Source organism: Echinops telfairi, unplaced genomic scaffold, assembly GCF_000313985.2.
Source record: "Echinops telfairi isolate 266 unplaced genomic scaffold, ASM31398v2 ScPeMD7_11;HRSCAF=52, whole genome shotgun sequence".
NCBI lineage: Eukaryota > Metazoa > Chordata > Mammalia > Afrosoricida > Tenrecidae > Echinops > Echinops telfairi.
In genome coordinates this window covers 2,620,786-2,642,833 of record NW_022103908.1, presented here as the reverse complement: position 1 = coordinate 2,642,833, position 22,048 = coordinate 2,620,786, and the positions used below count along the sequence as shown (strand labels likewise).

At 46.6% G+C, this 22,048-nt stretch overlaps 1 protein-coding gene and 1 non-coding gene across 2 annotated transcripts in view; both read left to right on the top strand.

The window, feature by feature from the left end:
* Window positions 1–22,042, top strand: part of FREM2 (FRAS1 related extracellular matrix 2) — a gene marked incomplete at its 5' end in the record, with an annotated part of 201,540 nt that extends 179,498 nt beyond the window's left edge. Inside the window, 9 exons of the mRNA XM_004711271.2 lie at window positions 2,298–2,629; window positions 5,605–5,797; window positions 9,328–9,432; window positions 12,493–12,620; window positions 12,717–12,851; window positions 14,882–15,008; window positions 16,916–17,103; window positions 17,845–17,991; window positions 19,766–22,042. Of these exons, the coding sequence (XP_004711328.1) occupies window positions 2,298–2,629; window positions 5,605–5,797; window positions 9,328–9,432; window positions 12,493–12,620; window positions 12,717–12,851; window positions 14,882–15,008; window positions 16,916–17,103; window positions 17,845–17,991; window positions 19,766–20,275 (1,865 nt within the window). The remainder of the gene's footprint in view (window positions 1–2,297; window positions 2,630–5,604; window positions 5,798–9,327; window positions 9,433–12,492; window positions 12,621–12,716; window positions 12,852–14,881; window positions 15,009–16,915; window positions 17,104–17,844; window positions 17,992–19,765) is intronic.
* Window positions 17,147–17,256, top strand: LOC115868487. The gene has a single exon (XR_004045621.1). It is a non-coding gene; the product is annotated as a small Cajal body-specific RNA 15 (non-coding RNA).
* Window positions 22,043–22,048: the final 6 nt, after the last annotated feature.

Below are 22,048 nucleotides of genomic sequence, written 5' to 3'. Positions count from 1 at the left end.
CCCCCGAGTACTCACCATTACACTTAATACATTTGTCAGATCTGCCATTCCATGCTTGCAAACATTTTTCAAACTCATCTGTTTGGATGACTGACAGCACCTCTCTCATATTTTCCTTCACTTCCTCCACACGGTCAAATTGCTGTCCTTTCATGTCCCTCTTCATTCAAGGAAATAAAAAGAAGTCACACAGAGTGAGGTCAGGTGTATGAGTCAAGCGAGGCATGATGTTTTTGCCCAAAACTGGCGCACTGAGATGGCTGCATGAGCAGGTGCATTGTTATGGTGGTAAAACCAGACCCCCTTCTGCCACCTCCAAATCGGGCCTTTTTTGTCTCACACTGTTAGCAATGTTTTCAGAACCTCTAAATTGAAAGCTTGATTAACAGTCTGATCTGGTGGAACAAACTCTAAATGCACTGCGAGTTGACATTTGATCCATTTGGGAAGTTGACGAATATCCATAATAAGGTTTGTCATCAATTGACATTTCACCTTCTTTAAAATGAGACAACCACTTGCACACTTGAGTTTTTCCCATAGCACTGGCCTTGTAAGCTGTGTTGAAAATCACAACAGGTTCTGTGGCTTTTTCCCCCAAACAGGAAACAAAATGTAACAACCACACACTGTTCTCTTAAATCCACCATCATCAAAACAAAGGTTTGGGCAAAACAGCTTTTACGAAAAAATTCACTGTGAACAGAAAGAACCTTCCCAGGTGACACCACTGGGTGCACTGGCTCAGAACAAGTTGCTTGATGCTCGCCCAGCAGGAAAAATGCATAATACGAAAGCTCTTCCCGATGGAGCTTTTTTCCAGTGTTTTTTTTTTTTGCGGGGTACCCCCTCGTATGGTAGAAGCTGGCTAGTCCTTGATGACACCAAAGTTGCCGTGGGAGAGTCCCGGAGGGAGAGGTGAGAGGGCCAAAGAGAAAGTCTCTTTGACAGAACTTGGGCCGTGTTGTCTGTGCCAGCATCCAGCAAACATGGCTTGCAGGCCAGCCCCAGCCACTGGCTGACTGTTTTATGGTCTGTGGCCTTAAAAGGGATTATGGATTGTTCAATACTGGTGGTGGGCTAGGGGTGGCTTGGGGGCAGAAATCACAAGAAGAGTATTTAATGGAACGTGTATGAAATTCAAATCCATTGTCCATGATAGCATCTTAGCGAGGGCGATCCCCATTCATTTCCATACTGTGTCCACCTACTCTCACTCTCTGATGGCAACGCTGAGTTAGTCCAAGAGACTTTATGCTCTGCAAAACCACACCATTTACTTCAGTGCTTTACTCTAGAAGCTTACTGTCCAGAAGATAGTTTTCCAACTTTTCGAGCAAAATGGTTGAGGGCCCCAAAGACAGTTTGTTTGGAGAGTCCACCAGCAGCTCCTCGGTAGAAAGACTGGGCTCTCTACTCCTGTAAACAGTTCCAGTCTCGGAAACCCACTGGGGGTCGCTCCGAGTCAGCACTGACTCCATGACAGAGAGAATGAGAAGCAATTCCCAGTTGGAAATTAGGACTGAAGAAACAGTGGGAAATGCACCTAGTTATTTAAAAATAACAATAAGGAATCTATTAAATGTGAGCATGAATAACGCATTTTAAAGAAAAACAACTATAATTTCTGAAAAAGAGATTAGGGATAAGGATGGCATTGCTCTGCATTTGTAAAAGTATCTTTAATGGAAAACAGCTGGAGTCCCATTTCCACTTGTGGATCAAGAGGGTTACAATATATAGCCTATGTGGAAGCCTCTGAAAAACTCCATTAGACAAGCATGAGGACAAGTAGGAGAGGCAAATACCATCATCCCATTGGTTACCCATTGGGCTGCTAACTTCAAAGTCAGTAGTTCAAAAGCACCAGGGGAGAAAGAGGAGACTTTCTGCTCCCATTGAGAGTTACAGTCTTGGAAGCCGACAGGGGTAGTTCTGCTGTGTCCTATGAGGTCACTAAGAATCGGAATCCCTCGATGGCACTAAGTTTGGTTTGGGAGAAAGATGGGCCTTTCTGCTCCCATAAAGAGTCAAGGTCTTGGAAAGTCATGGGAGCAGCTCTACCCTGTCCTCGAGTGTCCCCCGCCTCCATGGCAGTGAGCCATGCCGTCCCGATGGTCCCACTCTCCTGAAAGAGCCTCAGGAGCTCCAGGGGTCTCCGGGCAGCACTTTGAGGGTCACTGCTCCTGGACAGTATTTCAAAAGATCTGCCTTATCATGAGGTTGAAAAATTGCAAAGGATCCAGGGCCCCTGCTTTTCACCGCAGAGTCCCAATGACCCCACCCCTGTCCTGCAGGCATGCTCCCCGTGGTCTCCACCCGAGAGCTGTCCAACTTCGAGCTGACCCTCAGCCCCGACGGCACAAGAGTTGGCAACCACAAGTGCTCCAACCTCCTGGATTACACTGAAGTCAAGACTCACCATGGCTTCCTGACGGACGCCACCAAAAACCCAGAGATCATCGGGGAGACGTATCCGTATCAGTACAGCTCCTCCATCCGAGGGGCCAGCACCCTCCGCTTCTACCGCAACCTGAACCTGGAGGCCTGTTTGTGGGAGTTTGTCAGCTACTATGACATGTCTGAGCTCCTGGCTGACTGTGGAGGGACCATTGGAACAGACGGGCAGGTAAGGATGTCTCCCATCGGGGCTTTGCTTTCTCCTGGGTTCCCTGGATGAAATGGTGGGTTTTTTCCGTTACATAGATTTGGACCAAGTCTTAATTGCTATCTGATTGAGAGAGATCATGAGTTAATTGGTCTCCAGTTATTATAATTGTCATCGAGGATATGAAAACCATTATCTTTCTCTATATTGAAAGGATGCTATAGAGTTATGACTTTAAGCCTCAAATCTGCATTAAAAAACTGTTCTCTACAAATCCATTTACAGATCGCTCTTCCAAGGGTATATCATTGTATGTGTACATGCATATGAAAGTGGTTCCCATTGACTGTTAATTCCAACTCGTAGCTGCACCATGTGTGTCCCAGGAGAGCTGTGCTCCGTAGCGTTTGCAGGAGCTGATTTTCCAAGAGAGCCCCCCCATCCCCCACCCACCCCCAGCCTACCCCAGTCTTTCTTCTGAAGTGCCTGTCCTCCAGCCTCTTAGTTGGCAGCCAGGCTCATGAACCATTTGGATTCGATGGCAACCAGGAACCACCTAATCTGAAATTGTTCATTCTAAGGGTCAGTCTTACTGTCGTGCTTCACCGTCCACCCCTCTCTCCTTTTCAGCCCCCTGTTTTACTGCCTTCCCTTTGTTTCCTCCTCTCTGCCCTATCACCATCATTAATATAGGCAACAATTTTCTCATTCAAAGCATATTGCTCTTTCTGCTCCGCACTTGCAGACTCTTCTTCATAGCCATGGGCCAACACTTGCACGCAAAATACATCTCCACAAAAACCCTCCCTTTTCTCGTCATCACGATCCACAGAGGAGCTGTGCAAAGCATACAGAAGCATCTAGATTTGTCCCGGCTGGAAAGAAAAGAATTATTAAGTGGGTTTATACATGAAAGTGTTGTAGTTCAAGGCTTTCTAGCTGAGACCCATTTCATCTGTACTGCACTCCAAGGGGGACCCAGTGGGGCACAGTGGGTTACCTGTTGGACCGCTAACCGCAGGTTAGCCTTTCAAAAGCATCAGTTGCTCTGCGGGAGAGAAATAAGGCTTTTCACTCCCATAAGGACTGCGGTCTCCAAAGCCCACAAGGCAGTTCTACCCCATCCCATAAGGTCAAGTTGAGTCAGAATCAACTCAATGACAGTGAGGTTTTTTTTAATTCCTAAGGTGTTCAAATATTAGTAAGGAAAACTGTCAAAGATACCTCCCTATCAATTATTCTTACAGCAAAGCTGTGAAACTTGATTAGTTCAACATTGGTTGATGTTGAAAGGTGGTATATATGATGTGTGAGCTATCAGGCTCCAAGCTAATGAGGTATTGGCTCAGTTATCTAGTGCTTCTGTAACAGAAATATTATAAGTAGGTGGCTCTAAAAAACAGAAAATTATCATCTCACCTTTCAGGAGGCTAGAAGTCTGAATTCAGGGTGTCAAATTTAAGGGGAAGACATTCTCTCTGTGTGATGGCCCTTGTTTCTGCTCCCGGTGGTCTCCCTGTGAGTTAGCCTCTCTCTCCCTCATCTCTCCTTCCATGATCTGTTTCTTTCATGTCAAAAGACACACCCTACAGGAATCCTGCTCCATTGACATAACAAACACAGCCCATTGCCAAGCAGGAAGATTACCACAGGCATAAAACCCAATGTTGTAGTTTATTCTGACCGAGTGAGATTTGTAGCAGTTTATGGGAGTAGACAGCCTCGTCTTTCTCCCAAGGAACAGCTGGTGGATTTGAACCACCAACCTTGCCATTAACAATCCAATGCTAAATGGCCAGTCCCACCAGAGTTCCTTAAACATAGGCATGGAGGTTTAGATTTATAACACATAATTTAGGGGACCCATTCAATCCATAGCAGGCATTATCTTAACCACTTGTTCTAAAGCAATAGGATTAAGTCATTTGATTAATAGTAAATTCCCAAGGAAAACATCAAAACGACAGTACAAAATGGTAGAGAAAAACCCTGGCTTTGGAAATGGGCAAAGGTAGGCTCAAATCTGGCTCTGACATTTCCTAGTTATCACCCTTGGCAAGTTATTTAAGCTTCGATAGAAGTTCATTCTTCCATTCGATCTTCCCCAATCTGTCTTGGACCCAAAAAAGAAACACTAAAGAAAAAAAATCTTACCACAGGATAAAAACAATGCTTCATAATAATAAACCCACCTCAGTTTTTTCCTTTACAGATTGAATAAATATTCCAGATTAATTAAGTAAATACCTCTAGTTCCTCTAACTCTTCCTCACCAACCCTGTTTTCAATCTGCTGTTAAATCCTTTCTACTTTCTCTGGTTGTTCTTCCCTAAAGATTGTGCTTAAATCATCGGCTCTATTGGGTGCAAAGGGAGCCCTGGTGGCATAGTAATTATGAGTTGGACTCTTAACCCCAAGGTCAGCAGTTCAAAACCACCAGTGACTCTGTGGGAGAAAGATGAGACTTTCTACTCCCATAAAGAATTATAGTCTTGAAAACTCACAGGGGCAGTTCTACCCTGTTCTATAGGATCGCTATGAGACAGAATCAACTGGATGGCAGTGAGATTGGAGGGGGTTTTGGTATGTGCCTGTAAATCTTCTAAATAAAATAAATATGTATTGTGTTCCTTTTTTCACAGATGAAGATGCCCAAGTGAACTGTGTGTGTGTGTGTGTGTGTGTGAACTCTATGTTAATGAAGCTTTTATATGGTGCAAAAGGCATTGTGATTATAATGTGCTTACAATAGCACAGTTTATCCTAAGGGCTTCTGCTAAGTATCCTTGGTGGTAACTGAAGGTCAGATAGTAACAACTATTTAATCGATCAAAAATTAAACGAAGGGAAAACAGTGTTGTAAAATGCCACAATTTCCTTTTCTCGGTGATTAACCAAGATCCCCAGCTAAGTGAAATGAGAAAAACTTCATAAAATTAGGTGCACTTAGAAAACAACAGTGAGTCGAGCTGATAAAATTGACCTTCTCATTTCAGGTCTTGAACCTGGTGCAGTCCTACGTGACCCTGCGGGTCCCCCTGTATGTGTCCTATGTTTTCCATTCTCCCGTGGGGATTGGAGGGTGGCAGCATTTTGACCTGAAGTCCGAGATGCGCCTGACCTTTGTGTACGACACTGCCATCTTGTGGAACGATGGCATTGGCAGCCCACCCGAAGCTGAACTCCAAGGTGGGTGACTAGGACTTGGTGGAAGTCACTAAATCGTCCTACTGATGTAAATGTTCAGGCCACCCCTGAGTGATGAACATAAAGTCGCAGTGGTTGTAATAACAAGTGGGCACTGCTCTGCAATATTGTTTTTACTGTATTCTGGTTGAAGGAGCCCCCTGATCGCACTGTGATTTGGGCATCGGGCTGCAAACCACCAGGCACCGTGCAAACCCAATGCCACTACCTTGGAGAAGGCTGTGCTTTTATAAAGTTGTGCAGTCATAGAAACCCTCACTTGAGGTTCTAGGAGCCTCACGGGCTGAGTGGGCTACAAGCTGAGCTGCTAACCACAAGGTCAGTCGTTCAAAACCATCAGCCCCTCCTTGGGAAAAGCATGAGGCTTTTCAACCCCCAGGAGCAGCTCTACGGTCCTACAGGGTCGCTGAGTCAGTATTGCCTGGAAGGCAGTGAGTTTGGCGGTTTGGGGAGTTACTCGTTGCAATCAACTCATGCCAGTGGGCTTGGTTTGACTTGGCTTGCTTTGTTAAATATTTGGTCATGTATCTGGAAGGGTCCTATGATGTGTCTGTGCACGGAAAGGCACGCCAGCTACTCCATCCAGAGACAAGCACCAACCGTAGCAGCAGACCATGCTTAACGGTTGCCATTTACCTACAAACTCCGTTTAGAGACAGATTGTGGGGCAGAACTCATTCATGACCTGGGACTGCCTGTACTTCGCAGGATTGATTGATTGATTGATTGATTGATTGATTGATTTTACCGCACCTGAAAATGACAGAAGAGACTTTCGGCTTTACATTTGCAGGACATGTGATTTGTCATTTTCTACAAGGCTGTGGAAGGCTCACGGCCCATCTTAGGCTACCGATCTTTGTGTCACACAATAGAGTCTGTATTCCCATGATTCTAAGCACACGTAATGGTAGTTCCACTCAAAAATGCAGGAAGAGCCCAAAGGAAAAAGCCATTCATTCATTCCTGAAAGTGGGAGAGGTACATTTTTTAAAGTCCAATATAAAGTGTGTTCTTGCTGCTACTTCTGACTCTAAACCAAGTAGGCGAGTCATCTCCAACAAGTTCCCTAACCTTTCCGAGTGACAGACCAGTCTATCTGCACCCCTCCACCGCTCTGCTCTTCGGTGATGCTTCCGCTTGACGGAAGCGCATTGAATAATGGTGGTGAGTGCTGACAGTTCGCAGACCCACAAAAGTACAGTGTTTAAGAACGCACTGCCACCTAATCAATTCCTGATCATTGTGACCCTGTAGGACAGCAGAGAATGCCCCTGTGGGTTTCCAAGACTGTTAGTCTGTATGGGAGCAGCAACCGTTTGGATAGCAGCCTACAGCATACATAGCCCATACATAGCCCACTATACCATGTGTTTCCATCACAATTTCTGAATCATAATTCAAAGTCCACAAGCAGAAAATATTTAATCTGTTGGTACATTCCTTTTAAGATATATGATGTTTGTGGAAATTGTTCATTAAATTTTAATTTTACTTTTCCAGGAACTTTTTTTTTCTTTTTCCTTTTAATCATTTTATTGGGGGCTCTTTTAGTTCTTTTAACAATCCGTACATCCATTGTGTCAAGCACATTTGTACATTTGCTACCATCATCCTTTGTAAAATATTTTCTTTCTGCTTGAGCCCTTGGTATCAGCTCCTCATTTTTTTCCTCCCTCCATCAGCCTCCCACCCTCATGAACCCTTGATAAATTATATTATTATTTTCATATCTTACACCATCCACTGTTTCCTTTCACCCATGTTACTATTGTTCATCGCCCAGGTTGGGGGGTGATGGTAATACGTTGATCATTTTGATCCGTTCTCATTTTCTCTCCCCACTGTCCCCCTACTCTCATGGTATTGCTACTCCCATTACTGTTCCTGAGGGGTTTATCTGCCTGGAATCTGTATGTCAAGAGCTCTTATATGTACCAGTGTACATGCTCTGGTCCAGCCAGATTTGTAAGGTAGACCTGGGGTCATGATAGTGTAGGGGAGGAAGCCTTAAAGAACTAGGGGGATGTGGTGTTTTTTGTCAGTGCTATACTGTACCCTGGCTGGCTTATCCCTTCCTTGTGACCCTTCTGAGGGGATGTCCAATTGTCTAGAGATGGGATTTGGGTCTCCTCTCTGCCCCACCTCCTTCGCATCCACATGATTGTTTTGTCTTCTGATGCCTGATACCTGATCCTGTCAACACCTATGATCACACAGGCCGGTGTGCTTCTTCCATATGTGTTGCTTCCCAGCTAAATGGTTACTTGTTTACTTCAAGCCTTTAAGATTCCAGATGTTGTATGTTTTAATAGCTGGGCACCATCAACTTTCTGCACCATGTTTGCTTATGTACCCATTTTGTCTTTAGCGATCATGTCGGGAAAGTGAGCATCACAGAAGGCCAGGATATTAGAACAAAGTGTTCTTGCATTGAGGGGGGACTTGAGCAGAGGCCCAATATCTTGTCTGCTATCTTAATACTTAACACATAAATATATGTCTATAGATATGTGTCCATATGTTATATATAAATTTATTTACATATGTATGTGCCTATCTTGATACCTCTATCAATGTCCTTTACCTTCTAGTTCTTTCCTCTATTTCTCCAAGAACTTTTTAGGCCCCTCAGACATCGCTGTTATTCTAATTCCATGTAAGCCTGTAGCACTTGGTATCTTGCCTTAGAAAATGTATACTTGAGTGGATCTTCTTTTCCTCCAACAATAAATATTCTTGTTTCTTTCATACAATTGAAGTGAGCCAAAGTTTGTCAAACTGCTGAACTTCTGGGGGAAACTTCAGAGTTTTCTTTCCACCTATACATTGGGAATCATTCTTTAGAAGACACACCTCTTTTCCACCTTCGTCTCTAAAGCGCCACGATTTTAACACGTGGGTTATGTCTTTCCATCAGCAACTCGATTTTTATAGACTGAAGCTTATACAATCTTGTCCTGTTCAAATCTGTTGGAGCAAGGGTGCTTCAAAAACTTTGTGGGAAAATAGAATGAAAATATCATTTTTCCACAAACGCTTGGACACACACCCCCTCATGTATTTCATATTGACTTCACTCATGTTGCCTAACTTTATGCCCTCGAGTGGGGTAGAGGATTATGAGTTGGGCTTTCATCTGCATGGTCAGCAGTTTGAAACCACCAGCTACTCTGAGGGGAAAAGAGGGGTTTTTCTGCTCCCCTAAAGATTTACAACGTAAGAAACCCACTGGGAAAATTCTGCTCTGTTCTGCACGGTCCCTAAGAGACCAAATCAACTCGATGGCGGTGGGGTTTTTTTATTGTTTTTTAGTTTTCTAAACACTTTTTTCTCATAGAGAGGAAAACAAAAATACTTTCATCTTTAATTCTCATCACTCAATTGTTCAGATTACACTCTGCCTAAAACACATAATGATGAGAAACACAGGAGCTAATATTTTGGAGAATCTGTGCATCAAGAGGGCGTCAAACCTAATTTCCACTCTTGTGTGCTGTCTTCCATTGTAGGTTCTCTTTATCCCACCAGCATGCGTCTCAATGATGAGGGACGCTTGGTCGTGAACTTCAAGACAGAAGCTCAATTCCATGGCTTGTTTGTGCTGTCACATCCCGGTAAGACCCACTCCACTTACACAATCACTCTACTCACTGTGGATACTCCAATACCAGTTGTCATTGAATAGACTGGCTCAGTGTGACACATACACACACACACACACACACACACACACACCCCTGTGTGTCAGAGTAGAACTACGCTCTGTAAGGTTATTGATGGCTGATGTATCGACGCACATGGGCTGGTCCTTTTCCTGACTCACCTCTGAGTAGACTTGAACCTCTAGCCATTCCAGAAGCAACCAAGAGCTGCCCCCGTGGGTATCTGAGGCCATAAACCTTTAGGGGTATAGAAAGCTTGGTCTTTCTCCCTCAAAGTGGCTGGTGGTATCAAAGTTGAGCTTACAGTTAACAGCCCAACAAATACAATATTTGTATTCATAATGCCAAGGATATGCATTCTCCATTCAAATGGCCCCCCTTGGCTTCGAAGCTCCATTTCAAATATGCATATATGTCATGATCTGCTGTAAAGGCTTGATCTACAAAATTCCTATGAGTTCTGTCTCAGCTTTTCGAGAATATGCTAAATAAGTTCGGTAAACTTAAGAGGAGACCTCACTGAGTCCGTTGTGAAAGCTTTCTTAGCTAAAGAAAGCAGCAAAGCAATCCCTTTCCCAGCTTTGCTTCGGCTGCACAGAAGTTGAATTCCAGCTGAGTGAGTCCCTTCAGAAAACAGGCTCCCTACTGGGCACCGAAAGAAACATTTATGTTTAGCGCCAGTAGAGGGACTTTGCTTTCTCACTTAGTTTTCACACATGTTCATTCATTATCATCAGGGCTATTTCCATATAAGTTTGTGCTTTGAATAGAATACACACATGCATTAAAAACAAGACAGGAACTCTGGTGGCGCAGTGAGTTACGCATTGAGCCACGAGGCCAGCACTTCGAACCCACCAGCTGCTCCACGGGAGAAAAATGAAGCTCTCTACTCCTTTAAAGATTTAAAGTCTTGGGAACCCACAGGAGCAGTTCTCCCCTGCCCGGAAGAGTCACCATGGGTCAGACTTGACTCCACGGCCCTCCAGTTCCCTTCTGACTCATGGCAACGCCATGTGTCCAAGGAGAACTGGGCTCCATAGATTTTTAAGGGCTGATTTGGGGGGAGGATGACGGGGCTTGAGAAAGTCTTTTGTCCAGGAACTCTCAGAAGGCTCCTGGTCGATCAGGAGGCCTTGCTTCCTCGGCCTGGCTCAGTAGAGTCCAATCTCCAACCTTTCTGTTAGTGGCTGTGCACTTAACTGTTAGCACCATCCAGGGGTTCTAACCAATAAGGCAGCAGGCAATAAGGCCCCATGACTAAGTTCTCTTTTTTTAACGAGTATTTTATTAGAAGTAATTTCTTTTTAATCCCGCTCTCCAAACGGCAACCTGCTTTGCACGTTTTTCCAGCCTGCCATTGTATGGCAGATACCGTGTCCACTGCTGTAGAGATGATTCTTACTCTTAGCGATGACCCCACCAATAGAAGAACCAAAAGCCAAGCCCTGCCATCAAGTTAATTCCCAGGACCCTAGAGTACACAGCCTCATCGTTCTCCCAAGGAGTGGCTGGTGGGTTTGAACAGCCAATCTTAAAGTTAGCGGTCCAATGCTTACTGGCAGTACAACCAGAGCCCCTTCTATGTAATAGCGCCACCCACCCACCACTATTCAGACTCATAGCAACCCTAGATAAGGTCTTTGGGGCTATAAATCTTTACAGGAGCTCCCAGCCTCATCTTTGTCATGCAGAGTAGCTGGTGGGTTTGAATCACCAAACTTTGCAGCTAGCAGCCCCATGCTTACAAGATAACCAGGAAGGAAAAACAAACTAACGGACTGTCTCCAAGTCGATGCTGATGCCTACGGAAAATCGTTTACTCAGTACTTTCCATAATCTGCCTTATGCTGGGCATGAGCTCTAACAAAGAAGAGAGCAGGTGAAAGCTTCCAGAAGTAAAAGGTTTTGAGCTGGAGTAAATCATCATGACCTCTTGGGATTGCCAGTCCTGGAAAAAGACTGTCTCCTGGCCTTGCTAGTCCCCTTCCACATGCCCACCTTTCGAATAAGCCAAATCTGTGTTCAGCACAGGTGCAGGCAGTCTAATGAAGATGAGATTCCATTCATAAATTGGGTTGGTCTGGCTGTGTTGACACCAATAGGCTATTTTGAGCGCAGCCACGGTCTCAGTGCACAATGAATGCATTCACGTCCACCGTTATTACACCGCGGTGCCTCCCCGGAAAGCAGCCCTGAGCAAGCCGGGCGCTTCTGCACAATTATCTTTTGTCAGAGTTATTGGGTGGAAAGAGCTCTAGGTTCCGATTCTAAAGAGCCACATCCTAGTTGTGGGGCCTTGGGAGAGTCACATTGTCCCTCCAGTCTGGTTCTTTCATCTGTAGAATCAGGGTAATTGCTGCTCCGAGGGAGAAAGAGGAGGCTTCCTGCCCATCAGGAGTTACAGTCTCAGAAACCCCCGGGGCAGTTCTGCCCTGGCCTCTGGGATCGCTGTGAGTCAGACTCCCCTCCATGCCAGTGAGTGGTCTTCTCGGCACACACATTGTTTGAATAAATGCAACGAAAGTGTTCTGGGAATTTTAAACACTACTTGAAATAATTATTTGTCATTTTTTAAATTTGTTTTTGTTTTTGTTTTTATTGACTGGGTTTTGAGTTGGGTTGCTAGGCACAAGGTCAGCAGTTTGAAACCACCACATGGTCCAAGGGAAAAAATGAGGCGTCCTACTCCCATAAAGAGTCACAGGGTTGGAAACCCACAGGAGAAGTTCTACCCTGCCCTCTAGGTCCCTATGAGTTGGGATTGAGTGATGTCAATGAGCTTGGCTTCCTTTATCTTCTTGAGTGGTGGGTGGGAGTTTGAACCGACCCAAGAGCACCTTAGAACACAGGCCAGGTCTTTCTGCTTCAAAAAAGTCACAACTTTGAAAATGCTGTGGAACACAAGTCTCTTCTGACACAAGCCTCGAGTTACCCCAAGTCAAAAAGAAAAAAAAATTGACTCAACAGCCATGAACAACAAAATGATGGTCCTCTCCATCACTTTCCCAGCATCCCTCACAAGCTCGGTGATTATATCTGCTGACCATCCGGGCCTCACCTTCTCCCTCCGCCTCATAAGGAGTGAGCCAACCTACAACCAGCCGGTCCAGCAGTGGAGCTTCGTGTCCGACTTCGCAGTAAGTGGCCCAGGCTCTCGGGCCGCATGCCTTTACTCCACAGGGTCCTCGGATTTGCAAAATGGAAACCATAAAGGTCTTTCTTTTCGCTCCAAGGTCCGGGACTACTCAGGGACCTACACCGTGAGGCTGCTGCCGTGCTCCACCCCACCGCATCAGAGCTACCGCCTGCCACTCACCTGCAACCCCAGGGAGCCTGTCACCTTTGACCTGGACATCCGCTTCCAGCAGGTGTGTCTCACTGGCCTATGATGTGGTGGTTTACTTGTAGAAGGAAAAAGTGTTTTCCTCTGCTGGTGACTTTGAGAAAAAAGACAGGAAGGAAGGAAGGAAGGCGAGGAGGAAAGAACCGGCTCTCTCCATTATTGGAGCAGGACCTGGATGGTTACAGATAGTTGGCAGAGGAGCCGAGGCCTTCTGTTGCTTTGCTTTGCTTCATTTGTATCTGCTCTGATCATCCCTCCTCCTGGAGTTTGTGCCTTGGAGATTGGAGAATTTTCTTGAGAGCCATTCCACACGTCTCCACCTGCACGGAGGAGGCCATCCTGGTGCTCAGACCACCTCGGAGCCCCTAATTGTCATTATTTGCATGGATTGAGAACAGGCACGGGCATGTTGCTCTTCACAGATACTGGGCTTTGTACAAGGTGATGTGCGGAGGCAACCCCTGCGTTGAGCAAGTCTTCCCTGGCCATTTTCTTTCCGTGAGCAGGTGCTCCCATCATGTCTCTGTGTCGCCTTCTGGTAATTCTCCCAATAGTCAAACTTTTCTGGCAATGCTATTGCACACTTCCTAGACTACAGTAGGGTCGAAGCACAATTGTGTGGGCACTGGGAAACCAAGTCCAGCATGTCACTCACTCTCATGGGATAGTCACATGATGGAGGAGGGGACCTAGAGCCGAAGCCACATGGTAGCTTCGCACGGACCATGTTCCCACAGGTCCCTTCCACTGGTCGCTGCTGAAATTTCTCCAACTCTTGGCAACCCCAGGCCTACCAGAGGAGAACAGTGCTCTTTGATGGGGGGCAAGTGGGGAACGTTTTTGTTTCTGTCTTTGCTTTTTTACTTTTAGAAACTGTCTCAGCCGGGTTTGTTAAGGTTTAACTTCCACACAGTAACACACAGTTGGGTGAGTGTGAACAAAGGCAACCGGTCCTAGAACCATCAGCACAAATCTAGATGTGTATAAGCCACCCCACTCCCCCCCCACCCCCCCCCCCCCCGCTGCCGCGGAGGGGGGGGGGCAGGGTGTTCCACCAGACCCTTTTGCAGCAAAACTCTGGTGACTGTGTTAGGCTGGCTTGGCTAGACAAACAAAGCCAATGGCACTCATATATGGACAAGAAAACTTTATATCAAGAAGTAATTTTATATCAAGAAAGCATGCCAGTCCAGTGTAGCTCAAGTCATGGGTCTGATGATAGCTGGAGCCCTCTCCAGACTCACGTAGCGGCGGGCTGGGGAAACAGAAAGGGGAAGCGGGAAGCAGGGAGATCACAGGCTGGTGGGTGCAGAGTCTCATGAATCCCAGGTCGGTGGGAACATGACAGGGTGCAGCTCCCAGGATGAGTGCCCCCACCCCTAGGAGTATCCATGGAGGCAGACACAGACTCCAAACAAGGAGGAAGGTGAAGGGCAAAACAGAGAGTCTCGCTGTCTATCTTATTAAAAAGCCACACCCCTAAGGAAGCGTCACTAGGCTACCACTTGATTGACAGGTTGGACTCCACCCCTATATCCACAGAGGGACCATCAAGTTAGCATAAAATCTAACCACCAGAGTGACCTATTGATGTATTCATTTAGTGTAAATAGTAAATTTCAAGTAGTAAAGAGTATTTTTGGGATTGTTAGAACTCGGTCCAAGCACCACAACAAAGCATCCAGTCGTGTAAGCCACCTGACACAAAATCCACCGCTCCATTTGTATTTGGGTGGATCGTTTTTCTGAAGTCAATCATCCAAGAGACCTCTAGGAGAGCTCAAACCACTGGCCTTGTGGTTAGCAGTGGAGGACAGTAACTGTCTGTTCAGTGTGGATGAGCTCAAGCAATGGTGTTGTGTGCTATTCAAAACCCAGCCAGGTTTGCTTTTTGAATGAAGAGAAAGAAAGCCAGCATCCTAAATCCCTGCATTGCTCTGCAGAATGTGCACACCACTGTCTGACGGCAGCGGACGTGTGGCCCTGTGAGTGCCATGTCAGGCTACCCGGAAAACCCGGCATAGCACATCCAAGGGCCTTTGCACTTTATCTTAGGTGAGTGACCCAGTGGCGGCCGAATTCAGCTTGAACACCCAAATGTACCTGCTCTCCAAGAAGAGCCTCTGGCTGTCGGATGGATCCATGGGGTTCGGGCAAGAGAGTGATGTCGCTTTTGCAGAAGGTACGGCTTTGACACAGGACATGGCTGCTCACACGGTTGGTGCCATGTGTATAGGGTTGGCATTGGGGGCTCACATTTGAGTGCAGACAGCTATAATCTTTTTTATGGTTTGGCGCATATAACTGAGTATCTGTTTGGCCCTGCTTTGGCCCTGGGGTGTGAATGAATTGGGTCTGTGTCACTGGGTGAGTTTTATTCAGGGCGAGGGGACTTTGGAAACAAGTTCAGATGCTTTATTTTGGGAGTGGTCATCATTGTGGTTGAGGATAGGCACAGCAAAGCATACCCCAGTGCCACCGTGTCGACTAGTACATTTCAGGGACACAAAAATATGTCCTTCAAGTTGTACAGCCACAGTCCTTTTCCAAATTGTCCCTCCCTCATTAGTGTTCATTCACAGCCCCCTATGTTTTCTATCTAATCTTTTACGCAATTGGCATCACTTTGGTCCCGTATAGATAATGCTAAGGGAGCATGAAGCTCAAGCAGATATTCTTTGCTAGTTACCCCCAGGCTCACACACATTTCTCTCATACCTATCTCTATGGACATGCGTCAAGTCGACATGCAAACGAAACCACACATTTTCTTTAAGAGCAACCTCTTTTGTTTTAAAAAAACAACACAATTATCCACCATGGACTGATAAATGAAACTACATGATTCCTCATCTTTAACATGACACAACGTTTGAGACGCTGGTTTGAAGCACCATAAGGATTCCCTGGGTCGATCAGTCAGACAATCTCTGCTGCATTGTTTGTCTTCACAGTTGAAGTTTACTTTCTAAGAACTTTATGACTACATGTATATTTACTACTGAAGTAATAATTCATGAATGAAGTCATTTAGTAGAATTAATACTCACTTAATGTTCACGTCCAATTGATGTGCATCCATAGATAGTTATACCACATGGAGAAGTCCAAGAAGAGCAAGCATAGGAAAAATGAGTTTGGGTGTCTGTTTGTCTTGTTAAATGGATAGACGTGAGCATAAATGATGGGCAGTAAATGTAAACAGTTCCTATCAGTATTGTTGAGGAAAATCAACATGCACCAGGAAGATGTGTCCTATAAGCCTAGTGTTAAACTAAACTATTGCCACTCCTGTATGTTAAGAGGACATCATGGAGTATTTTGGAGTTACAGTTTAAAAATTATCTCAGGGTAATAGTTGTGGGGGTTCATCCAGTCTCTATGGATCCAGAAAGGATAGAGGCCATGAGAATCTGAAATTCTGTTCCACATTTCCCCTCTATGATCAGGCATAGTGGGTTATGCTGGCTACAAAGTCAGCAGTTCAAAACCACCAGCTTCTCTGTGGAAGAAAGATGAGACTTTCTAGTCCCATAAACATTCCTAGTCCAGAAAACCCACAGGGGCCATTCCATTCTCTCCTACAAGATCGCTTTGGGTTGGAATCCACTCAATGGCAGTGAGGTGAGCATATTCTTAACTACCGCAGACACATCAGAGGCGAATGCTTCAAGGGCAAGGACTGGGCCCTTCTGTTCAATGGTATATCCAAGTCCATTGGAGCTAACCAGACTTTGTTATCAATGTTTTCTTCTTCGGTGTTGTTATGCATTGTACTGATGTACTTAAGTAACTTATAAACTGGCTTCCACCACAATGGGATGCTATGAATGTCTAAGTATAAGCCAGAGACTAGTTTCATTGTTCGTTAAGCATCTGGCCAGTCAATCTTCCGCCTCTTGTGACCAGTTCACAGAGTGGCCTTCTTTAGGGAGCTCTGGGGCAGAAGCAGACAGTGACGTTAGCTAGCCACGCCAAGGACAAAGGCAGTCATTGCAGGTGCCTAAACTGTCTGCGATGCCACAAAGAGGCATCTGGGAGCAGTGACTTTATCACCTAATGACTAATGTGCCCTTGTCTGTGCTGTAGGTGACACCATTTATGGCCGCGTGATGGTAGACCCGGTGCAGAACCTCGGCGATTCCTTCCACTGCAGCATTGAGAAGGTGTTCCTCTGCACAGGCGCCGACGGCTACGTGCCCAAGTACAGCCCCGCCAATGCGGAATACGGCTGCTTGGCGGATTCGCCTTCACTCTTATACAGATTTAAAATTGTGGTGAGTGCTTTGACCAAACAATGAAACTAGAGAGACATTTTGTAAGGAATTTTACAGACTATTATAAGAAAAAAGAGTCTCCTAAATGAAAAGGTAGATAGAACAGGTCTTGTCAGCGAAATAAATTCAAGACTTACATATCTACCAACAGCAAAAAAAGAAAAAAGAAAAAAGAAAGACAAAGAAACGTGGCTTTTACACCAAAAGATAAGACTTTGAAAACTACAAGGAGGAGGCCAGGGATGGGTGCAGGAATAAGGAGAGGGGAGAATAGGAAATTATAGAGGCATAGAGGGAAAAAATAAAGAAAGAGCCACGTTTATGGGGCACTAGCGGGATTTTCCTACTAATTTCATTTGTTGAGATGGGCTGTATAAGTGTATAAAATGTCTCTCTGAAAACCAAAATTTTAAAGGAGAAAAGAAAAAAAAAAAAAAACCCAATTCCTTACCCCTCAGACCTGACTGTTGGTCTGAGTTGCTAAGAAGAAAAGGAGGAGAAGTCAACCTGAAGGAGACTTGAGGCCTCTAATGACATACAAGTTCATTTCACACTTACGAACAAAGAAAGAAGCTGGATAGATAGATGTATGTACATATTTACTGAAGCCATTTTAAACAAGAACATCTTATTAAATCGGGCAGACCAATCAGTGACATCCATGGTGATTTCAATCTGCTCAAACGATCGGGAACATGTTGTGACATCTGACACATTCATCCTTTTCCTTGTCACTTCTAGGACAAAGCGCAGCCTGAGACCCAAGCCACCAGCTTTGGAAATGTCCTGTTTAATGCCAGACTGGCAGTGGATGACCCCGAAGCCATTCTCTTAGTGAATCAGCCTGGATCGGATGGGTTCAAAGTCGACTCAACACCCCTCTTCCAGGTGAGCCAAAGACGAGCCGACTTCCAACAGATGTATTAGCATGTGCTACGTCTTCACCGCACTGTGGTGGGGCAAACAGCTCACAGGTGAAGCTGCTAACTGAAGGCTGGAAGTTCAAATCCACCCAATAGAATCCAAAACGCCACGCTTGCTTCTCTCGAGTCAATTCCAACTCATTCTGACCCTGCGGGAAACCCCATTTGGGTTTCTGAGGCTGTGAATCTTCACAGCAGCGGAAAGCCTCCTCTTTCTCCTGGAGAGCTCCTGGTGGATTTGAACCACCAACCTTTCAGGCAGCAGCTCAAGTCATAGGCTACTATGCCACCAAAACAAACAAACGAAAAACAGACTCACTGCCAATGAGTCACTGCTGACCCATCGCGACCCTATCGGCCAGGGTGGAACGGCCCCTGTGAGTGATGGAGATGGCAGCGCTGCATGGGAGGAGGAAGCACCATGTCTTCCTCCCGCGGAGCAGCTGGTGGTTTTTCACTGCCAACCTGTGGCTCGCAGCCCAACTCATAACCACTAACTGCTCCACCAAACCAATCCAGCCCAATCAATGGTGACTCGCAGCGACCCAAGTGCGTGCGTAGCTGGCACCAGAAGTCGTTCTCCCTCTGCGCGGCTGGTGGGTTCCGACTGCCCACCATGCAGATTGCAGCCCAAGGTGTAACCATGCCACCACCAGGTCGCCTTAACCCACTTTCTTCTGAAATCCACCATTGGAAACCCCATGGGGCGCCAGCTTTGACACATATGGGGACACAGGAAGTCAGGGTAGATGCGAACTCAGAGATTTGACCTCTCATGCCTGAGATGTCCATGGCAATCATAGTCATTGGTCGAATAGTTCATGTGAACTTTGAACAGAAGATATGGCATCCACAAAGCACCGTCCTGGGCCTGTGGTGAGCATCCCTTAAATCTGAGCCATTAGGATGTTTATCAAGATGTTGCCATTCTTTCATTGGGTGATCCGAGCTTTAGTCTGTATCTTCAGATGTGGATCCAAATCTGTCAGTGGGGAGTTCTGCTTTTCCTATTCAGAACCTCCTTCCTCTCTTCTCCTGACCCTATAGAATGACCTTGGGCACACTGCTCAATTCAGAAGAGGCAGATGGACACACAGAATTTCCCCTCTCAAACACTTCATGAGCTGAGATGGAAAATGCTGATGCCGAGAGAGGAGATGCATGGGGGGAGGGGGGAGGGGGCAGTCCTGAAGCCATAGCACATGGAGCACAGGATAGAGCTGTGTTCCCCTTGTGACTACCTGCAAAAACAAGGGCCCTTCAGAACTGTGCTGACAGTTGCCTGGGTCTGACAGGCATGGGGAAAGCTGTGATCCTTCTACCTGTGGGGGCAATAAGAAGGAAGCGCCTTCATTATTCTGCATCTTTCCCAACAGAAAGTTGCAGTCGAAACTTGGGGTGGGGGGGGAGGCTTGTTTTCATTTTTACTGTCAGTTCTCAAAATAGCTGACCAATCTAATTCTGAGTGCTTCGAACATTGGTCAGAACCTTCCTTCCTTCTACAGGCCCTGGGAAAACCTGCAAAGGGGCTCTGAGAGAGAGAGAGAAGTGAGAGAGACTCTGCGCGCGCGCGAGAGTTGGGCTGTAGTTGTGGGTTGGGCTGTAGTTGCAAGGTCAGCAGTTTGAAACCACCCTCCTCTTCTGGGGAAAAAACGGTGCCATTATTCCACTTGAAAATCATAGTAAACCAGGCCAGCAAACCATCCCATGTTCTAACAAAATAATGTTATGCCTCCCAGGTCTCCCTGGGCCGAGAATGGTACCTACATGCCATCTATACAGTGCGATCCCAGGACAACGCTCAGCGAGGTATTGGCAAAAGAAGCGTAGAGTACCAGTACCATTCTCTGAGCCCCGCGATGCCCCCGGCATCCTCCACGAGCCACAAGAGGAGGGAGGTCAGGAGCACACCCCCGCTGACGTGGGAAATCGGTGCTGAGAAGAACCGGGGCACAAACATACTGCACATCGCCCTGGACCGAGTCGACAAGAAGCAAACCCCACAGGGGAGAGCCCCACCCGATGGTGTCCTGCCTCGTGAGCTCAGCCCCTCCCGCTCAGACATCAGCCTGCTCACAGTCGTCGGAGGCTTCGCCGTGGGGCTGCTCGCTGTCGGCCTTACTGTCATTGCAGTCCTGATGTGCAGGAGCAAAGGAAAGCCCAGGAGGAAGGATGCTCCCAGTGGCTCAGGCAGCAGCGAGCCCATGATGCCGTCCCAGGGCCTCAGCAGTGACAGCTCAGAGGTTTGACCCCTGCACCTGGAACCCAAAAATGTCCCAAGTGCCTCAAAAAAGACCACGGTGCACCCCCAAAGGCTTCATTTGGGAAGCCGCCCAAGCCATGAAGAAGCTGCCCCACAGGACTTGCCAATACTCATGTACTTTGATTTGAATTCCATCTCCCTTTCCATGCCTCAAAGGACACCTCTCTTCTCCCTGGCCCAGAAGACAGCCACGATGTATTCACACAAATACAGAGCCACAGGTGACCAGCGAGGAACGTCTTTCTCGCTCCAGACATTTCCTCCGTATGGTGCCGGAGCTGGGCCTCTTTTAAGGTGCTACCAGACTGTCAACATGTTCATGAGAACATTATTATGATTGCTACAGAGTATGAAATGTGAAGGTGCAGCGATCACTTGTTTATGCATTTGCTAACAGTGTATGATTCCAAAGTTCTAGTTGCTAGCCTGCCCGAAGGATAAGCCTGCTATTTATTAGGACAAGGTATCTAATAGACACAGACCACATAGAATTATGACCAGGGGTGCCTCCACCACCACCCCCATCCCCCTAAAAACATCTTCTCTACTTGAGAAAGCTGGAGGAGAGGAGAGGAAGGTAGAGAGGCAACATGCTCGCAAGGGTTTGGTGTCTTCCTCATTGTCCATCGTCCCCCGGTTTCATTTGCTCGTTCCCGTTTGTATTGGACAACAGACTATGTTCTGTCTGTAAGAGATTGTTTCCGGAGCAGAGTGACTGCACGGTAATAGTCCTTATTGGTGCTCGATGCTTGCGGGACAGGAGGCGGCTCGTGACATTGTGGTAATGATGAAGTGCTGTCAGTTCTATTCACATTGACAGGACCATGTTCTCTGGGAACTGAGCCGAACACATGCTGGCAGCCTTGATCCCATGAGTGATTAGGGGAAACGCGCATGCAGATGCGGAAGGGAGAAAGTCCTATTTATTAACAGGATGGTGTTTAACCAGGGTGCCTCGCATGCCTGTTTGATGTCACATGGGAACCTCCTGAGAGATGTGGTCAGCCCTCGGAGTAGCCATGTCCAGAACCTCAGGCCGCCCTAGCCCTACTCATGGCCATCAAGTCAGTGTACAGTTGTTCTCGATGGCTGTGACCTTTCGGGAGCAGATTGCCAGGCTTCCCTTCCGCGGTGCCTCTGGGTAGATTTGAATAGTTAGTAGCCACACCCTGGAACAGGTGTGCCCCTTAGACTCCTAAGTGGGCCACAGCCCATTGCTTTCTAATCAGCATTTGGTCCAAATGATGGGGTTGTCTGAAACTGTCACTCAGAAATGGACGTGGAGCTGGCTAGGGCATTGTCGATCCCATCCTTCTTTGTCACCAAAGAAAGCTCCCCAGGCCAGTGGACAAAGGCAGTGAGATCCCTCTCCAGATCTGAAAAATACCTTTTGTGGCACAACTTACCAGTCACCCCGCAAAACCAAGGGGCTTGAGTGAGATTCCCCTGACAGTTCCTCCATTGACCCCCAACCAAACTCACTGGTGTGGAGTCAATGCCGACTCTTGGGGATCCCATAGGACTAGGTGGAGCTGTGCTCCCTGAGGATTTATCAGACTGTAATGCTGCACCAGAATAGAACTCCTTGTCTTCCTTGCGAGCCGCAGCTGATGGTTTCAAACTACTGACCTTATGGTTAGCAGCCCTACACATAACCACTATACCACAGGCACGGGCTTTTGTTGGTTGTTGGGTTTGGGTTTTTCACCAATGGGCAAAAGGGCCGTTTGCAAGGAGAAAAGCCCAGTAGTTCGACAAT